We start from the raw sequence: 21,647 nt of genomic DNA, 5'->3' as shown, positions 1-21,647 counted from the left end.
ACAAGTCTGATGGCTTTTTGATTTTCTGCGGCCCTGCCTTTGATAGCCACCTTTACAGACCCTCCACCCACCCAGGTTTTTATCGGAGGGCCAATGGCTGCCTTCCTTCCACTGTCCATCGGCACAAAGGGCTTTTAATGGCCCTCGGCATGCAGCTCAATGGGGACAGCAGACTGACCCATCCCCTCCCCAACACACACCGACATACACAAAACCCACATGGAGGTATATGCATGATTTCCCTCTGCCCCTACCCCCAACAGAGAGAGAGAGAGAGAGAGAGAGAGAGAGAGAGAGAGAGAGAGAGAGAGAGAGAGAGAGAGAAGAGAGAAGAGAGAGAGAGAGAGCGAGAGAGAGAGAGAGCGAGAGACACACACACACACACAAACACACACAGGGTGTGTGGAAGAGAGGCAGCATTAAATGTGTCACACTGTGAGGTGAAATGTGTATGTGTGATGGCAGAGCTCATCTGATAAGGAAATGCTTGACTTGCTGACTCAGAAAGGCTAAATGTATTTAAATGCATCAGACATCCCTTAGTTTGTCTTCTTTAAAAAAAATTTTTTTACATAATTGCTCACTAAGGTGTAGGGGCTTGTTTTGTGTGTGATTTTTTTTGGGGAAGTGAATCTTTCGGATCAATTCAAAAGAGTGCCTACAGTTTGCATGGTCCCATTTCATCTTAAATAGTCCGGTTTCGGCTCAGTCTCAACCCATTAAAGTGTTGGCCATGTCTCTTGTCACGGTCACACTGCTGACACTGGTTTGACTTCATGTTTTTAAGGCAGCACTACTTCATCAAGTGGAATATTTAAAAAATTTGCCTTTTATACCTAAAATTCAGTCTAAAATTTTCGGTATTTTTGGAAAGTTTGGGATCCCAACTAGAATCTAAAATTACGTTTTGTTTGGCAGCACAGAATTAGGTTATGTCCTAAAATAATAAGTTCACACATAAATTCTGTGTATTTCACTCGACGCCAGAGCATGTGATCAAAGTTGCCAACATCCTTTGCATTACATTTAGGCCTTTATTGAATCTTTCCCTAGAAAACGAAAATAAGTATGAAATTCAGGCTTAAAACTGAGGTATATATATATATATATATATATATATATATATATATATATATATATATATATATATATATATATATATATATATATATATGAAATAAAACATTTCCAATGAGTGTATAAGCACAAAAATATAAGTAATTTCCACGTGTGGTAAAAACTTTAATTCCAATCCTTGTTCTGCATGTACAAATATCTATAAAAAGTGAACACATTCACTCTTTGTATGTACATTTTGCAGCAAGAAGTTAACTTGGGCCCGACAAGAAGACAGAGAGGAAAGAGGGACAATACAAGATAGTGATATTTACCACCTACACATCCATCAGTATAGTCAATCACCAACATTTCATTCAAGTGCTCATAAATCACTTTTACTGAACGTTCCTCCTCCAGCAACAAGATGCATACATACAGGAGGCAGAGTAGTCCAGCAAAGCATTGCCATTATTCAAACACAGTAAGTCAAACCATGCAAACAGACATCATCAAGTACTTCATTTTCATATATATATTTATATTTTATAATCTTAAAATCTTTATGTGCAGCTTATATGACAAGGAATAAAATCGGCAACACCACCGGTAACCACCTTGTGATGTGTTCGGGAGTTTATACAGAGGTATCACAGAGATCTGATCTGTCAGGAATGTGGTTCAGACACTAGCTATGCATGACAAAACAAGGAGAGGGCACCTGTTTCGCAGCTTATGTATGTATGCATGTATGTATGTATGAATGTGTATATGTGTGTGTGTGTGTGTGTGTGTGTGTGTGTGTGTGTGTGTGTGTGTGTGCGTGTGTGTGTCTGTTTTACACGTCTGCTAATGTATCACATTCTTTGGAAATAGCTGCAGAAATTAGGGAAAGTAAAAACGGTGGAGGAACAATCTTAATTTAGAGACAAATCACCTACAGGGACATATCTGGGAGAACTCTGATAACATTATGTTAAAAGACAGGAATGACACAATCAGTTGCAGAAATAAATTAACAAAGAATCCAACAGACATTTGTAGTAAAAGCTTTACTGGGGTCAGATATAGTAAAGGGGCAACAAGAAAACAATCTTTTTTTTTTTAATCACCTCTGCCAGGATCTTCCATTTCTATATGCATGCAATGTGAGATCCAGTGGTTTCTTCCACAGAAGAGGTGTGTATACCTGTGTGTAAATGTGTGTTTGTGTGAAGTGTCCAAGATTTACTTGTGATTCCCCTGATAATGTAAAGTGGAGTCATCAAACAGCGGATTCTTCACTTCCATCTCTCCAGTCTGAAAAGGACGGAAGAAAATGAGTTTTCAGTCATATAAAATCATCACAACTGATAAGTGACCGTGTGTGTGTGAGAGTGTGTGTGTGTGTGTGTGTGTGTGTTCCCACCGGTGCAAGTCCGGGGCACTCGTATACAGTGAAGTCTCCGCCCACTTCCTCCTCATCCGATGTGACCTCGGAGTCGAGAACTTTCTGTTCAGGTTTGTTACTGAAGGAAAAAACACAGTGGCGTTAAGGCAAACAGGTGACACGGTCAGAGGAAGTGGTTGAACTCTGCATTAAGAAATGAGAGACAAGAAAAAGAGAAAAGGGGGAGGGTGAGGGGTGGAGTGGCACAGAGAGCGTGGCCCAAAAAGAACAGAAAACGTACTTTCCCATAGAGAGCATCTGCTGTTTTTGATGTTGGTAGTGATACATTTGAGCGCTTTGGGCCAGAGTCTTATCTCCCATCTGAGGATACAACAGAAGAAGGAAGTGTGGATGACACGTTGGAAAACATATCTTCGGTGCACAATCGTATCTTGTTGTTCTCGCAGAAGAAGTGAGAAATCGAAACAAAGCGAGCTCTAACAATAGCAGTTAGGTGAAGAAAAAGCTGTGGGCTTACAGAGGGAACGTTTGTGGTGGCACCGGACCCTTTGAACGCAGGGTAGTCCACCTTCTGAGCCAGGCGCGCGTCTTTCTGCAACCTGTGGGGGATATTATGAATCTGAGTTTCCTGTGTTCGGCATTTAGAAAAAAAACTTGAACTGAAGCTCACAGATCTGATGGTACACAAACTGCAAGTGGAAGTCGGCTTTCAAGGGTGATCAATAGATGTTAATGTTCATGATGAGTTGAAACAACCAACACATCGTGAAATTAACTGAGGAGTCCATTCAACAAAGTATCACTGGTCACAAAATGAAAAATAATTAAACAAAACAAATGTAGTTTTTAAAAAAAAATCTCTGAGTTCTTTACTCTTTCTGTGAAGTGTTACTAAACCAACCAACAAAAGCTTGTTGTTCTTTATGAGTTTTAGCTAAACTTGCCAGAAAACACACCCATAGTTAATTAATCTTAAACAGCCCGAGGCGAAGGCTGACCCCTCCAGAAAATATGTGTTAAAGTGTAGTTGATGTTGTTTTCCTGCTTGCATTGAACAATGTCATACATACTTCAATTGCAATATCATAAAGCCAAATTAAATTAGTTTTCTCTAAATATAATTTTTTTTAAAAGATCTCCATGGGTGTAATTTATGTGTCTATTGGTCTTTCTAGTGTATTTAATTACTCGACAATAAAAATATCAAAGTGTTTTCTTACGTTAATTATGAATTCAGGTGTTGAGACTTACTTGACGTAACAGACGGTTGCCAGGATCACTGCCACAGTGCCCACCACCACACACAGCGAGATCATAACTGCAGGTTGACACAAAAGAAAGAAAAAGAAAGAAGAAAACAAAAGAGGAACGCGTCATGTTAGGGAGTAAAACCATGAGTGATTGAGCGGGAGGCTGATTACTTCCCTGCTGAGAGAGCTTTTTTTTTATGGGTGATAAATACAATTATATCTTCTCATTATAGGTTATTATGATCATCTTGGGTAAAATGATACGCAACCAATAAAACACACTGGGACGAATAGAATCAAATGTTCAGTTGGGACAAATGAGGAACAGAAGTGATACAATCGTGCTGGCAAAAATCCTGACAGCAAGCACTAAAGGAGGAAAGACAATGAGTTTTCTGTCATATAACATCATCAAGTATGTGTGTTTGTGTGTGTGTGTTTCTGCTTAACAAGAGACGAGACTGACAAAATTACCCAAATCTTAACAATGTCTAATTTGTTAAATTGAAGTTGTTATCCACCATGTGCTTGTATCATTATCTCGTACCGGCAGCACTTCATTCTATAACACCCGGCGTTCACTTCCTGGGTTGCAGTGGAGCTTTCTGGTCTGTGTTGAGGACATAAGATCATACTCACTGACAATGATGTTGTCCCTTTTGGATGCTGGCACAGCTATAGGACCAACTCGGCCCCGAACTCCGACGGTCCTGGGCGGCGGGGTCGGTGTGATGGGGATGGCAGACACTGCAGCGGCTGGAGTGGTGGCGTTGAGGGGCTCAGAGGAGGCACGATCCTGGCTTGCCTGTTGGAGTCTGGAGGCATCCGTCCTGCTTTTATTATCATCTGCCACTGGAGAGAGTCAAGAAGACACAAATAGAGTCATGAGGGAAAACCACAATAATATATAAAAGGGCATATGGGGATAATATGAATCGCAGAATCACTTAAAATACTCTGTAAACGAGAAGAACTTGAAGTAAACCCCACACATCCAAGATCAAAACTGTTTTTTTTTCTTTTTAAATTGCGCTCAAGGCTCTTACCAGGATGTTTGGTTTGCCTCTGTGGTTTGATCTCTGTCACTTCCTGTTTTTCAATGACAGCGTGAAGGTAATCAATCTCTTCATCCAGGTCGGGGTAGAATACCGGTTTACCTACAGACAAGATTTAAAGTTTCACCCATCAACTTCTACCTCAATTAGCTCAAAAATAAGTTTAAGTTCAAATGAAATAAGAAAGGCAAGAGGAAATACAGATTGCATGTAATGTTGTACCACTTATATATGACTTAATACAGAAAAGTACCTTTATTTATTCACACAACATAGAACTCAGTTACTAACTTCTGACTTCTGACAGTCACTCCATATGCATCACGGGGTGAAACACCAATGACCAAAGTTCCCATATTAACAAATATTTAGCCATAATGTTCAATTCATAACATCCAAATCTTCAAAAAGAAGAGAGATTTTATTTAGCGGTTGTACTTAATATATTTGTTTCACTATCTTATTGATTTTGTTCTTCCTCGATTAATCACTTGATCTCTAAAATCAGTGGAAAATCACTTCCAACATTATGAATCTAAACTGGGAAACTGCACCAAGGAAAAGCCCTTTGGCTTGAAAACCATATCCTAACTTTGAAAATTAAATTAAATTAAAATAGTTGCACTAATGAACTAATCAGCACTAATTTTCTTGTTGTACCAACTCATTTTCTATAAGCTTGAGGTTCGTCTTTTCTGTCGGAATTATTTTATTTAGTTTTCAGCGTGGCCACTTTCACGATAACTATTGTGTGTGTAGTAAGAAGGGGAGAGCGAGAGTGTGCATGCGGTTTCGCCTCATATCAACGTGTTCTGCAGGGTCTTGCCTCTGAAGTGATGAAGAGGGAGTGTGCCCATGTGTGTTGTTTGTTTGTGGACTGATAAAAAAAAAGGAGACAATACTAAAGCGTTGTTAACAGCCCTTAAGGCCAGACAGTAAGCCACATTCCTGCAGTACTGCTGAGGTGTCCAGGGTGACCAGGGCCGAGAGAGAGAGAGAGAGAGAGAGAGAGAGAGAGAGAGCGAGCGAGAGAGCGAGCGAGAGAGCGAGAGAGAGCGAGAGAGCGAGCGAGAGAGAGTGTGTGAGTGTGTGTCTGTGTGTGTGTGTGGCCGGGGGAGGAAGCACCGCAGGGGGCAGGAGCAATCAGCCCAACGTTGGCTTCACTTGGTCTCAGTTGCTACATTCACAATAGATCCCATAGCTCACTGCTAATTGCGGTGATCAAAGTGCTATTTCCCTTCATAAAAGTTACCCCGCAATATATCAAATATCAAATTACAGGTGTTTGCACGCAAAGCTGGAGAATGCAGCAAGTCAAGTGGAAAGAAGAAAACAAAACAGAAGAAATGGCAAAAAGCTGACGTCGTTTGAGTTGCTTGCTGAAGTTGATGACCCGTTCAGCGTCATTTGCCAAAACAAGTTGTGATTGCTGCAGAAGCCAGCGCAGATAAGTAAACGATCAGTGCGGATAAATCTATTGAAACAAAACGTGTTAAGGCACATTTTGACACCACCTACATTACATTAATGATTACATTGTCGCTTTCGCTCCAGAAGGCCAGCCATCTGGCTGAGCTAATGTGTACGATATGACATGCCAGCACTTTCACTGCCTGCTTTGTTATTTTCTTGCCCCCCCCCTCCTCTAATGGCCATTTAGTGCACTCCATGGCAGGTGTCTGTGGAGGCGGGATGCACCATCTGTACTTTGCAGGTGGTTGAGAGCTCCAACTGTGCCCGCGTGCTCACCAGGAGCATGTTGTAATACAGGATTTAGAAGAAAAGAAAAATGATGAGCTGTTTGCCGCGCGTTTCTTAAGTGTGGATTTTTTTTAAAAATCAGCACGGAAATGGTTAAAAATGGGCCAGCAGTGTGTATTGATATGTAAATACTCAGGACCCTTTCGAGGTCGCAGGTGATCATTCACAAAAGAAAGACGGTGACGTTCTGTATGCGTGTGGTTTGTCACACGCTGACTAAGCACGCACACCTCTCCTTGTGTAAGAGAGTTTTGTCACTGGCTTGATAATGACTCATAACCTCTTGAGAGGCACCCAGGGGGCAGTTGGGTACAACAAACAAACAATAAACAACTCAACAGGGATTGAGGATCACACACACACACACACACACACACACACACACACACACACACACACACACACACACACACACACACACACACACACATCTGTACTGTTCTATTTTCCCTCTTGAAAAACATTCACCTTTCTTCCTCCCCTCAAACCACAAGCACATCTCTCGCCCCCCCGCCTCCTTGTCCTCGCAAAGAAAATCTCAAATCAGACAGTCAGATTTCACACATCTTACCACTTTTCGGTCGACGTTACTGTGGAGATTTGACTGTAATCTGAACTCATTTGATTTTGTCGACCAGTTCATTTTAAAATGGACATAACAAAAGCACCATTTTAAATCTTGTGTTTTACCAGAGGTGAGTTCCTCGAAGTAGAAGGGCCAGTTTACAGTTTGCCTCTCCCTCACAATGAGCATGTCATCAGTCCTTCCCGAAGGTTGTTGATTTATACTCAGTGTGTCCTGCTGCCCTCTAGTGGGAAAGGAGATGTGTGGCATACTTCGAAGGTAGAGAAACATCCAGAGACTTCAGGTCTGACTGGCATCATTCTCAAAGTCTGTGAAACCCGAATCTTGACCGACTCCATGAATAACAAAATATAAAACGGGGCCGGCCTCTTTTCGATCTTTCTAATTCATGCTTCTTCCACAGGGTTTAGAGAATAGGCTTGATAGGCGATTAAAAGAAAACAGGTCGACGAGGTCCCAGTTCAAACAGAAACTCGTATCTGCTCTGTGAGTCAGTTTCGAATGAGGGAGTGGTGCACAGTTAAAATGTCCTTTTGCCCATAAAAACTAAAGTTGATAAGTTAGTGCGGTGGCACTGCCTCCACCTGCAATACAAACGAGTCACAGGTGAGATGCAGAGTTTCAAGTAAAAACAGGAAATCTGTTCCAATGTCCTCACCTTCAGTAAACAACCCCACCTGTCTTTCCTCGATCGGTATAAAATGAATTCAAAGTCATGAAAAAATGGACCTATTTATTTGGGTCAGAACTTCAGTTGTCATGGCCGGTATCTGCTCGTAAACCTGCCGGCCTCTTTTTTTCTACAATACTTTCAAAATCACAGGACAATGTTGGAAATATAAAATGTATTTGTTTATTTTTTTTAAAGAAAATGTTTTTAGTATCTGAAAACTATTTTTTTTCCTAAGTATTCATTTTTGTTTTTCAAAGTAATTTAAAAAAAAAAAAACATTTTAAAGAGAAGATAAGTATACAGCATTTCATATACATATTTTATGTACTGAAATTAAACATACGAAAAGGTACTTTTTCTCTTAAAAAAAAAAATTAAAAAAAATCACTTTATGACAAAAATAACGATAGAGGAAGCAGCATCCACTTCCTCCACCACATGAGCCGGTCTACACTGTTACTGCGGTTACTTCGCTTGCTGAAAGATGGTGAAGGTTGAACTGAAACTGCAGTTGTGAAACTGGTGGCCGCTTTCTACTCAAACTAAACACAAGAGTTTCCTACAAGATATTCTGATCCTGTGGCTCCCTCGTAAGAACATTTTGCACATTTTAAATGCATCAATCTAGTGCACGTTGACTGCAAGATGAATAGACGAGAGGTATGGAGAAGTAGGAAACGCAACTGCTACAACATCACTCGCAATTCACTCAACCGCTCAAAAAGTGTAACATTGTGTATTTAATTGCAAATGAACTAAAACTGTAGTTCAGCTCGCCGTCTGTTTAGCCGTCTAACATCACGTTACTTAGTTCAAACTAAGTTTGCCATTTTTTTTCACCGTTTGTCGCTACGTTATTATATTAAGTCAAAAATGCATGTACAAAAATAGTCACTAAAAAGCCGTGCGACATGAATATACTTTGTGCGGTGGCTGAACAAAGCACACGGCTTCCAGGCATACTGTATGTTTACCAATGGCAGCACACGCCTCCATGTCAAATACAAGCAGGTTCTACTTTCAATAGAAAGTGCTGCCGGCCTCAACCTCGTACATCCAATATGCTCGTTCATCCTCTTTGGTGTTAATTTACATAATGTTGACATTTTAGACTCCTTCCAGAAGGGTTTCCAGTGATGAAAAGAACTCTGAATTCCTGCAATTTACAAGCAGTCAAAGTCACCAACAAGCTCGAGGCCACAGACGTATGAGAATGTACGACACAGAGAAGCACCGATGAAGTCATTTTGACTGTGAGACATAAGTGTGGTTTAGAGGAGGGGACGTTGGGGAAAAAAAAGGAGGAGCATCAGTTTACATTTCAGTAAAAGATGTGGTGTGACTGTCAGGACTGGGATGGGCTCATAGAGAGGATAAGAGGAACAGCAGGAGGAGAGTGACGAGGTAGAATCCTTGGTGCTGTGAAACAAGGATGACGTACTGAGAGTTCCTGCCCTCTAGTACTAAAATTAAATTATGTATTCCTTTCTGGTCCACGGCATCTAATTATATCAAAACATGTTGTGATATTTCTGCGGTTATTCTGTACAACAGTAGAAAGGCCGAAACAATTCCACCTGGCTGCGAGGCCAGTGAGTCAGCTTGATGGCGATGGCAAGATGTGTTTTATGAATTGAATTAGAAGAACAAATGGGTATATTTCATGACGCAAGCAGTGCTTGCTGACAAAACAAAGGTTTATTCACGAGCGTATATGTGCGTGAGTTTGGACAAGTGCTACTATTACTACTGGCGGTGCAGGAAAACAGTGCGTCAGAATCAACAGTTTTGAGAATGTGTATTTTTCATGCTTGCGCAAGTGTACGAAACATTTGAGATAATCAGCCGTTAAATCATTATTTGCGTCGTGCGAGGCTGACAAACAACCAGCAGCAGCTGGACGGCGGAGTCTGCTTTTGATGCATTCTGACAAACCAAATAAATCAAATATGATTTCATCCGTTTCATCTGTACATGTGTCCACGCCAGTGTGAAAAAAAAAAAGAGTCAGAGTTGGTCTCCCATGCGGATCACCGTGTGCTGTCGTCTCTCCGGGGTTTATGTAACCACTGGGGAGCTTAGCTGAGGCTTATGATGTGCTGGATTCACGACACCACGCAAACAAAAGCGTCACACATGAGTTACAACCTCAAGTCTGAATAACTGATCAGGTTTCATCGTCATGACAGAAAGCCTCGTCTCTACTTCTGCACGATGTGACGTTCCCCTCCAATACATCCTCGCACTGATCTCCTCCTCCTCGTGTTTTCTTCTCTCTCTGATGCCGCCGCCAATCATTTGAGCCAAATTCTTATCCTCTCCTGACGCAGACCCATCTAAATTATTAATCCTGCGGAGAGCACACACGTGCCCACCGACAGACATAAATGCAGTCAGTCAGTCAGTCAGTCAGTCACACAATCAAGCCCGTGCAGTCAAATAGACACGAGATGTTTACATGTATCTCTCTCTATTTCTGCAGCGCCATAGAAACCACAGTGTGCGTGCCAGCAGTGAGATGTCATGCCACGGAAATCAGACAAATATGATTTATTGTTTTTGCCAGTTGGCTCTTTCGTTGAATTAAATTAGATTCAGTGATGGAGATGAAGGGCGAGAGAGAGAGGGCGAGAGAGAGAGGGCGAAAGAGAGGGGGAGAGAGAGACAGAGAGAGGGCGAGAGAGAGAGAGAGAGAGAGAGAGAGAGAGAGAGAGAGAGAGAGAGAGAGAGAGACAGTGTCTAAGTGATTAAAGCCAGTGCGGGGGCGATGCATGTGTGTGTTGTTGTGTTTGTGTGTGTGTGTGCGTGTGTTGCAGACGCAGTAGGGGCGGGTTAAAAAACGCAGGATCAGACCGTTCCATAGTTGTCAGAGATATAGATGGAGGGAGAGTGAGGACCACGACAAGGAGGTGGAGACCAGAGAATTGTACAAGAACAGAGCAAATGAGAGGAGATGCATGAGATACGGAAAAGGAGGAGAAACAAGGAAGCTAGGATTGACGGGGGAGGAGAAGGAAGGCACAGAAGCAATAGGCAACTGAGAAAATGAGGTGGAGTGGAAGAGAGACGTGGGCAACAGGATGCGGAGATCGACCGAAAATTAAAGAGGCAGTGACAGAGAATAGATGTGCAGTGAAGATGTGAAGGAAAGCAGCGGAAGAACGGCAGCGAATCAGTCAGCACATTTAGATGTTCGCTTGTTGGGAGTGTCATTTGAAACGTAAGCATGTTGTCTCTGTAGAATTGAGGTCGCAATTTGTTAGTATTAATCAATCTTCAATTTACTCTGGTCAAGCTTAATGTTTTCTGTGTTTTCCATTCGAAATCCAACTTGTCATAAAGAACAAAAATGATGTTTCCTCGATAAACCGCTTCGTCTAGAAAAGACGATGCTCATTCCTTGTTTCGTCCAAAAAAAATCCTTTTATAATGATATCAGACAAAGAAAAGTATAAAATCCTCACAAGCTGGAACCAAATAATCTTGACATTTTGTCTTACAAATGAACTTAAACGATTAGTTGATTTAAATGGGAGCTTTCCTTGGAGACAAACCATACCATAACAAGTTATTTATGTGCATATTAAAACACTGAATGAGTTAGTCGGTCGATGTAAGTGTAAGAAAATGCAGGGACAATTCTCTGACTTCCCTTCAATCTGTAAGTTCAGTTCACCATTAATGTGATCCAATGAAAACCAGCTTGTGTGTGCAGCGATGCAAACATGCAAGAGTGCGTTTGTGTGTGTGAAATGCTTAGACCGTAGAGTTCATACCATGCTGATGGTGCCTCTTCCTCACTACGCAGTGACCTTCCTGGTTCTCCACAAATGGGGAGAGGCAGGGGCCACATCGGGAGGAGCCAGGCCTGCAGAAGTGGCGTCGATCTTTAGCACAGTCTATATGGCGAGGGCACGTACTGTCAGCTGGGAGAGAGAGAGAGAGAGAGAGAGAGAGAGAGAGAGAGAGAGAGAGAGAGAGAGAGAGAGAGAGAGAGAGAGAGAGAGAAACACAACAGTTTCATCAGTATCCCAACAACATGCAGACATTTTTTGTGTGGAAAGAAGTGCTATAAAAGTGCTCTCCATAAGAGATGCTTTAAGTTGACAACGCTTTCATCAGTGAATGTGTCAGCTCTTCTGCCTCATACCTGAGATGAAATATGAATTGAATAGAGCCTCTGCTTACGGCAGAGTTACATCGCAGCGTCGCGTTTGTGATGTTTTAAATCCCAGTCTTTGCTGTAACCTCATCAAGGCTTCCATGTGGGCACCGAGAGCAAAATAGCGTTAGAAATGAACATTTGTGATGGTTTTACTGGACCACCCGTTTGACAATCAGAGTCAGGTTCAACCAGTAAAGTAAAGACTGATCCTACAGAACTGCCCGCAATCAGGTTAGATGAATAGACTTTTGATACACACACACACACACACACACACACACACACACACACACATACACACACACACACAAGGAGAAGTGGGTCACAGATCCACAGTGTTTGGCAGCGGAGGGCAAGAGGAGCGCTGGAGTGCAGAGCGGATAATGAGCCCGGCAGAGCTGCACAGCAGGCTGGATAAAAGGTGAACAGCACAGTGGGTGTTTCTGTTGTCATAACTGACAGGAGGTATATGGAGAAAAGACAGAAGATGAACCAGGTATTTCTGGAGGATAATGGGTCTCAAAAGGTCAGGGTTGTTCAAGTCTAAAGGTGACCGAACAATGTAAAAAAAAAAGAAAAAAAAAAGGGTTATGCTGGGTGGGTGTTTTAAAGGATCTACTGAAGAGGTCAAACGGGTCTTCTGTATAATTCATATTTTTGTAAATGTGTTCATTGCTACCTGTCCGATGTTGCTTTGATAAATGAGGCGTTATGAGATACAATATTGCATCTCCGAGTACTGCTACCGAGTACAGTCACAACTCCTTTCGAAACCAGATGGTTTTTTCCCAATTGCCAGATAAGTGGAGAATTACACATTCATAACACATGACAGGAAATCGCTGAGGGGGATATATCTGAATGACCGCCATGGCAACAAGGCCTGGAACATCAGGAAAGGCGTGTTTTTGTGCAGACAGGGAGGGTTGCAGAGAAGAAGAGAAGACAAAAGAGTTTCATACATATGCATTCATCCATCCATTTTTCTATATAATTTCTTCATCTAAATAAAAACAGACCAAAGGTATTTATATCTACTGTTACATTGCCCCTTTTCAACATACTCTGCTGCTGCTGCTGCTTTGTCTGACTTGTCATGTGGGATAATAAACTTAAGTCGTTGCACTAAATGCACAGCCCTCTCTCCATCTGTCACTCATAAACTAACATTTTGCTTCTTGCTCTGGTAGTCAATATTAACACTGTGCAGCTGGAGACTCGAGCCGTACCGCTGGGCCCACTGAAGGGAGGCACGGGAGAACCAGAACCAGAACCGCACGAGGCAGACTGCTGCAGTAAAATACAAAAAGGGACCATGGTGCTCGGAAAGACTGACTTTTTTGTCTTCAAGGGCCGCCAGTATGAACACAACATCAAAGCTCCTTGTAGTAGCTTTACGATGCACTAAAAAGGGAATGGGACAACGTTATGAGAGGATTTACCGATTACACTTTTGTTCACAATACCCGTTTCTAAAGATAGACGTAAACAACTGTTTTGAACTTTCATCAAATCAATTTTTTTTTTTTTTTTTGGAATAGCAAAAATGAGCAAATCCACGCTACTGGAAACAAAAACGTTCAAGAAATACGAATGAAAATCTCAATCTTTCAAAAACATCACAGACAGTTAAACAAAACCGAAGACATACTCATTACACACACACACACACACACATCTTGATTCGCCCGTGCATCGCAGCCGTGCCAGGGAGATGGACCCACACCTCCACATCGTCTCATGCTCGGCCTCAGAGAGGGAGCGGTGGAGTGACGCACGTGTAATCTGAGGAGCGTTGTTTTCTGTTTGTGTCAAAGACGCGGGAGGAGCAGGAGGATGGGGATGTTTGTGTGACATCTGCGAGGCCAGTAATGTATTCACTGTCACAAAACCAACACTCAGGTATATACACACAACTCCCGGAGCGCTTTCGCTCGGTGCTTGTTGTTGAAAGTCTTTTTTTTTTCCCCCTCTCACCCGCAGTTCGACAAAACAACTCTGTCACTTCGATATTTAATTCATTCCTCGCCTGCTCAGCCCCAACGCCAAGTTACTTCACGTCCCTGTGAGTGTGATGTGGTCATGTGCTCATTGCTCACTCTGTTAATTGTTTTCTCTCCTCTTCCTCCTCCAATTGTCGTGGCGTCTATTTTTACATGGCACGTGGCTTCCTTTTAATTTCCCTCCAGATATCTATTTCACGTGTTCTTATTGATTTCCTTCAGCCCCCGTGACCTTATGGAAGAAATTAATGTCACTGTAAATAGATTTTAGGGCCTGTGTCTATACGAGACTTCGTCTTCGTCAGTCAAAATATGGCTGAATCTGTTTTTACTCCTTCTGTAAGCTACCGTGGTTGCCTACCTGATAACTTTCCTTCGTACTCTCGATCACAAACATTTTTATTTTTATTTTATTCCTTCCTTATTAGTCCAACAACAGGGGAATGTATTCTGTACCTTGTGGTCTCAGGACCACCCCTCCCCACAAGCTCCAGAGTAACTGCAGAGTCTGCTGTATTCTAAAGATTGTTATTTCAAACCAAAGACAATGTTCCAGATGTCTTTGTTGTGTTGAATTCTGCATGGCTGCGATGAGTTCAACACTGCCCAAATAGTTGACATAAGCGAGGGAATTAGCGCGTCGTCTCCGTTCTCAACTCTCAACTCCAAGCCGAGGGTCACGGCACAAGATCCTGCTGGTACCTTCTGAAACGTGCTGCCCCGGCGTCTTGTCCCTCTCCTTCGTCTTCTTCTCGGCACCCCCCCTCCCCCTCTTCGAGTCCTGTCGCCAAATTATTCCACCGTTGTTCATAGGCTATCGTTTATGACTCTTTCATCCGATCGGTGACTGTCGGCCCCAGATCAGGTGCAGATGGCAGCACTCGAGTCAGAGAGCAAACAACCCATCCCCGTGTAAAACTCCTTGACCCGTCCTCGTTGATTGTAAAGCCCTTCGAGGCAAATCTTGTATTTTGGGCTATACAAAATAAACTTAATTGAATTTGTTGCGAGGATTCGATCATTTCAAAATAAATTGGTCCAATATGTGACTCACCGATATGTGCATTTGTATGATTGCATGTTATTAGAGTTGGAAATCACAGGCTCACTCGCAATGTTTCCTACTTTTAGACAAAAGAGACATGCAGCCAACAATATGTGCTCTCATTAAAATGCCAGTCAGCCAGTGAAGGGAACAGCTTGGAGAATGAAAGTTTCTGTAGTAAAGCAAGAGTCACTTCCGACTCACAGTGTCACAGGAGAGCGTGTTGAGATATCGTTGCAATAACGTCGGTATAATGCATCGCAAGAGACTGCATCTCAGTGGATAGCTGAATCATTGGCTGTATTTGTCCAGACCCCACAGATCATCATAAACGAAAAAGACGATTTGTAAATCCTGGCACATAAACGAGTCCCTGGTGTCAGAGACAAAAAAAGGAAGAGGCATTAAAACTCTGTTTTGAAAGCGAGAAAACAATGTTGACAGTATTTCAGAAATCTGCTGTCTTTATGGTAATGGAGCCGGCATCTCAGCGCCTCGAGCCAGCACTTGATCTGTTATTCATCACGTTAGATGTTAATATGGTGGAACCGACTGCAGTCACATGGATGCAGATGATTATTCTTCTCACACACACACACACACACACACACACACACACACCCGGACACAAACGACTCGATGCGTGATTTATTATAAATGTGACGCACGGTTACGTGAGAAAAAGAAGGATGGAAAAAGCAAAGCAAGTTTGAAAATTTGCAAAGAGCTGCAGCTCAATCAATGAAAAACTGCATTTATTACTATTCACCAGCAGTTGCATGAAAACCTTTTTGTTCCAACTTCATTTTGATACTTTAGTGCACCACAGACCGGGGTTATACCAAATGTCATCTTCCATCACCCTAAATAAAAAAAGAAAAGACGTTATTGTAGTCATATAAATGCAAATCGTGGTGATGTTAGACCATCGCGTAAATAGCCCAGCAGTTCTTTCAGTGTGCCTGCCTCCTTCTGTGTGCATCTAGAAGGAAATAATAGACTACATTTTGGATATTATACTTCCATCTCTTTTAAATAAAGTGGACAGCAGACTGGTGAAATGTTAGGAGAATTATTAATAATAATAGTGTAGCCAAACTGTATCTGCAACTGTGCAGACATATTGTGTTTCCACAGAATAAATAAACACGCTTAAAAAAAGAAAAGAAAAAAAGAAGGCATACGTCAACGTTGTAAATTATGCTTCCAAGCTGCAAACTTGTTGGCCCAGCCCTCGAGCGTGCACATTATTTATTCACCGAACTCACAAATACATAATGGAACTTTTTCGAATCGCAGCTGAAGCCATGAAGACGCTCGTCATGATAATTATATGACAAAGCAGCTCAAATCTAGCAGCAAAACAAATGAGCCACACAAGTGAATGCCAAGTTGCCTCAGGAGGGCGGCCCTGCACCAACAAGCCTCCCACACGGTGCCGTTGCTAATGAGAAAGCTCAATCAAGGAGGAGAATAAATACAAAACAAGAGACAAAACGGGGAGATGGAACAGACACGTTCCTGCACCCTATCCAGTCGTTTGGTATCGGCGACGACAGCGAGGCTGTAAGAAAACGTTACGCAAGTCCGACACACAGAACGTAGTCCTTGGAACGAATATAAAAAAAAAAAAGGACTTTCTTAAACCATCTGCTGCTGTTGCCAGGCTGTGTGCTCAGCAGCAGCTCTGCCAGAGAGCGCGCTGAGAGGCAAACAGAGGCCTCGTCACAGCCTGGTCAACAGCCACACTCGCAGACACACACACACACACACACACACACACAGATACAGATACACACTGTTTCATGTCGCCATTAACTTGTGCTCCTTCAAGCTGTTCTACAGCTAGAGTACAATAAAATGTCACCCAATCTGGAATCGTGTGCATGTGCGTGTGTGTGTGTGTGTGTGTGTGTCAGGGAGAATTGGAGGAGATTTAGGGAAATGGGTAGGCCAGGAGGGTCATACACTTCCATTGTGTGCGTTTCCTGACCCTCTGATAGCAGGCAGGAAGTTAGACAAACACTCCAAATCAAGTGGAAACATTTAAGAGCTCTTGCTTGGTGCTCTTCACTTGATATATTAACACACTGTTTATTTCCACATGGATAACGCCTGTGTGTGTGTTTGTGTGTGTGCGTGTGCGTGCATGCTCATGTGTTGCTTTTTGTGTAACCATGCTGCTATGCTCTTGTTTATCCAACAGGCCTCACTCCAAAAATGACAAAAAAATAAACAAATGCCAAGCTGACTGTTTCTCGTGCTTAGTTGTATTGGGCATCATTTGTCCAAATTTAATGGACAGTCTTTTATGATAAAGACCCAATATAATATTTTAATAATAGATAAGAAGAAAAACAACTGTTCTGTGTATTATTTATCTTCTCTAAAAGATTTGTATATCATAATAAACACTGATATCGCCACATCAAATTCAATCTGATCACATATTTTTCCATATTACCCGTTACAATTGAGAAGACAGAACAATTGTGTGATCATAAAATTGCTCAGTCAGCTCTGAGTCTTTAACAAAATAGCGCAAACCGCTGCCACGTAAACTTACATATTCACTACTCAAAAAACAGTGTCAGAAAGCCATGAGCCCACATCAAATGAGTACATGTGTGGAAACTGTCTGCCCTATCACTTTCAGTACCAGTGCAATGTAGGTGTTGGGTTCCCACCATAATCGGATTCAGTGACTCATGCAACATTTTTCGCCACGCTTCGTGGAAAATGGGGCATGACTTAGCACCTGCTCAACACAGCCACATTGTACTGCTGAGGAAGGAAATAGCCGTAGAGGTGGTTACGCGACATAAAGGTGAAAAGGAAGTGAATGCAGACAAAAAGAGTCAAAGAATGTGCTCGTCAAGTTCGTAGAAGGAACAAATCTTTGTTTTTCCCCGTCATGTGGAGCCGTCGTGTCTCTCCCCGCGTCCTTTTTTCGTTTCTGTTGCAGCATCTTCTGTCATGCCGCACATCAACGAGTCCAAATCATTACACGGCGGATAATTACAGTGTCATTATCATGAGAGCGGAACACCCCGCAGCAAACCTAATAAAGGTTGAAAGGGATTATGTGGCAGTAATGTCTGTAAAAGCTTCCGAAATCACTCTTTTGTTATTTTCCTTTTCATGGTTATCATGGTCTTTAGCCTCTGGCTAGGCCAGTTGTTGGAATTACATTTTTGAGAGCCGAGCATACCGAGTATGCAATAAGTGGATCGACCAACGCGAACTAAAAACCCCAACTTGATTGTGCTGATTTGACTCGCAATGACCTCGAACTTAGTTTCTCAAAAGCAAACCTGTTGCATTATTGAACTCGGTGTCATGATGAAAAAAATAACTTGCTGAGGTATCTAGGACAGACACATTTCCGGATGAAGTGTCAGACTCTGACATTCCTGGTAAGGATGTGGCGACACACTCACGCATACAAAACAGCTCACATAGTCAATTGTCTCCTTTCTGATTTTATCAGAAAAGCAGTGCATTTTGATTGCAGGGTAGTACTGAAACTAAAGGAGAATAGTGCGTTTCATTCCAGCGAAACTGTGCTGACTCTGGCTTGATCCGATGTCTGGAAGCGCTGTGTAAGTTGATTAATTGTGGCCCTCTCATTTCCTGGAGAGGTCTGGTCGCCGACAGTGCGCTCTCAAATGAAGGTCGGGGAGAGATAGAAAGAAAGAACAGAGAGCGAGAGAGCGGTGGTTTGACGAAGCCACAGCAAAGCCTCGGCCAACCACTTATTCTTCAGACCTCCGAGTTGAGACAAAAAGGACCACAATGGGGAAGATCAATAATATCTTGCCTGAATGTTGCAATTGAGGGTAACCAACGTATAATCTGGTGATCATTTATCCTTTCTCTCACTGAAGAATGCTGGTAATGTCAAATCCCCTCAAAGACCAGACAAGCTAAGCAGATCCATTTGAACGCAGAGGAAACACTTGTTAGCTTTAAACTCTATGTGACTTCCTGGCAACACTTAGTTCAATATAAATCTATTGTTTGAGGCAGATTTAGTGGCCATCAAAACCTTTTAAATGTGGTATTCCTTTTTTTTTATTATTGGCTAACCTGACCAATAGAAATGTCATGAAACCTTTACAGAGTTCCATACTAACATAGATCCACTAAATCTCCAGTGACGATACAAATGCTTACATATAAATACTCATCTTCTTTGTGCCCTTCATACCTCATGCAGTGTGCACCTGTCATTTCCCTTGACTTTCCATAGCTCTCAATTCCAGCTCCAATGCCCGCAGATGACTAATTATGCTGCAGGGCAACAAAAAAGGTGATTGGAAAGCACTGCAGGCTGTGTGTGTGTGTGTGTGTGAGACATCGAAGATCTTAATCGTTAAAGGCTAATCCTGGTGGAAGGAAAGGCCGGAGGCAGAGGGTCTCTGAATAATCATCACACCAGCTCAACGTGGGTTTGGTGAATGACACGTCTGACATTTAAACGTGGCAGCACAACAATGATCAGGTTGAATTTGAATGCGGAGAATTAATGTTGATACAGGGAAATGCTCAAATTAGAGCAACAAGAACATTACGTACATATCCAGTAAAAAAGGTGACTATTCTGCTGCTGATTCGACAGGCCCCAATGAGCCTGAATTATACAACACATTCTGCATGTTATGGAAATTCATTCTGTATCTTGGCAAGCAGACGAGGCATCAGTTGGGTTTATGGAGATTTTAGACAACTTCAATCCCAAGAACCAAATGTTCCGAGAAAGCTTTCTGGCATATTTACACATTGACATTTGCTGAATAAATTGACCTGATTGCTATGCATTTCATGCTGTTGTCACACTCCAGCAAAATCACCCTGAAACCTGAGTCACTGGTAATACTGAATGTGCTTTTGGGTGGTTCTGCAGATGCCTCTAATATATTCAACGATATATAAAGTACCATTTACTTAAAAAAAAAATCAATTTACTTCACTTAGGAGTGAGAAAATGTGTTATTTACACTCAACAAAAACAGCCCACCTACTGACATCGACACCAACAATAATACACACTCGTCTGTTCTTTGTGAAACAAGACACACACCAGAGGCAACAGTGTGTCTCCATCTTGTACAAAACCGTGAGTTCATTCTGACACTGGAAAGCTTCTCGATGTCACCAACACCCCCCCCCCCACACACACACACACACACCCCACACACCCCACACTCCAAGATGTGTTTTTCAGCACCGTCGAAGGGGAAGTATGATAATTGGATTGGTTACATTTTGATGAAAAGCAATAAAATTGCCTCTCTCTCTCTCTCTCTCTCTCTCTCTCTCTCTCTCTCTCTCTCTCTCTCTCTCTCTCTCTCTCTCCTTATGTGATTTATTAAAGTCCATAAATGCACAAGTCTTTGTCCAGGTCACAGCAATACATGTTCTGTGTGTGTGTGTGTGTGTGTGTGTGTGTGTGTGTGTGTGTCTGCAGATAAAGGAGAGCGATTACATGTGAAAACCCAGCTGTTGGTTCTCCCACACATCTGTGTTAAAAGCTCAGAGGCAGATTATCTCCCCAGCAATCATCACTGTGTGGAGACCCATTACACTCACACAGACTAAAAGACTGCACTCACATGTATTTACAATATCTAGAAGCAGCATCCAGATTAACTGATTGTCATACATATTACAAACAGTTGTCATTTTCCAAATGTGAGACATATTATTTGTTTTGATTTTTTTTTTGTGGCTGCTGCTCAGATTAAGTGAGAAGTAGGCTATTGTTTTTAAAAGACACTCAGGTAGAGATATTACTGATTAATCAGCGAATCAAAGCAATACTGAATCAAACCATTAACAATTTACATAATCTATATCACAGCAAAAGACTATTCTTTTGTCTATTTCCATGGATGTCCTATTGATTTGGACCTACAGTAATATTAACAGACTACAAATCGGTGAGAACACAAGGAAATTCACCGAGTAACCAAAGAAGGAAGGGAATTGTCTTTTTCTTTGTGCTCTTGTGTAAGACAAACACATACCTGTCTAACCTGTCCACAACTTATGGGTTATCCCATAACTTCATCAGCAACGATTAGAAAAATAAAAACCCCACGTGTCTCCTTTAATAATTAAAAAAAAAAAGAGAGAGAGAGAGCATCCTCTTGATGCCCCCCAGTCACGGCTATTCAGGGTAATTGCTTGGTGTCGTTGCGTCTTTACCTGGAAGGCGCGCGCGGACGGGGACGACGCAGAGGAGCACCGCGGCGAGCAGCAGCAGCGAGGCCCGGCGCAGGCGGCCGCTCTGCGGGCTGCACAGCAGCAGCATCCTTGGGGTCTTCTCGGTGACGGAGAACCGCAGACGGAGTTCGTCGTCATTCCCCCATCACTTGCTGGTTTATGCTTCGGTTTGTTGGGGTCGTTTTTTGGGGTTGTAAGCGAGAGAGCTTCAGGAAGCGAAGGGAGGCGACACACAGCGATGCAACCGGGTGGGAAAAACGCGACGCAGTCTGTGACACACTGCGCACTGTAATCCGTGGCGGTGCTAAAGATAGCGGAGCTTCAGGGTAGGAGGGGAGAGGAGGTGTGCTTGTGTGTGCGTGCGTGTGTTTGACATGCTGCCTTCAGGGTCTCCTCGTAGACGCCCAAATGAAAAACGGATTTATAAGCGAAAAG

General features: G+C 42.4%; 1 protein-coding gene across 1 annotated transcript; it reads right to left on the bottom strand.

Annotated features, from left to right (window-relative positions):
• Nucleotides 1–1,822: 1,822 nt before the first annotated feature.
• Nucleotides 1,823–21,552, bottom strand: npdc1a (neural proliferation, differentiation and control, 1a). Its single transcript, XM_068574885.1, has 9 exons — nt 21,195–21,552; nt 11,548–11,697; nt 4,743–4,853; nt 4,336–4,548; nt 3,698–3,764; nt 2,964–3,045; nt 2,727–2,806; nt 2,465–2,564; nt 1,823–2,355 (listed from the first exon to the last, which is right to left on the bottom strand). The coding sequence occupies exons 1-9, from the start codon at nt 21,298–21,300 to the stop codon at nt 2,284–2,286; spliced, it is 981 nt and encodes a 326-aa protein (XP_068430986.1). The 5' UTR covers nt 21,301–21,552; the 3' UTR covers nt 1,823–2,283.
• Between the last annotated feature and the right edge of the window lie 95 nt (nt 21,553–21,647).

The sequence above is a fragment of the Clinocottus analis genome, unplaced genomic scaffold, assembly GCF_023055335.1.
Source record: "Clinocottus analis isolate CAN_PGR_092001 unplaced genomic scaffold, fCliAna1.0.p SCAF_13, whole genome shotgun sequence".
Classification (NCBI taxonomy): Eukaryota; Metazoa; Chordata; class Actinopteri; order Perciformes; family Cottidae; genus Clinocottus; species Clinocottus analis.
This window is presented reverse-complemented; position numbering and strand designations above follow the sequence as displayed.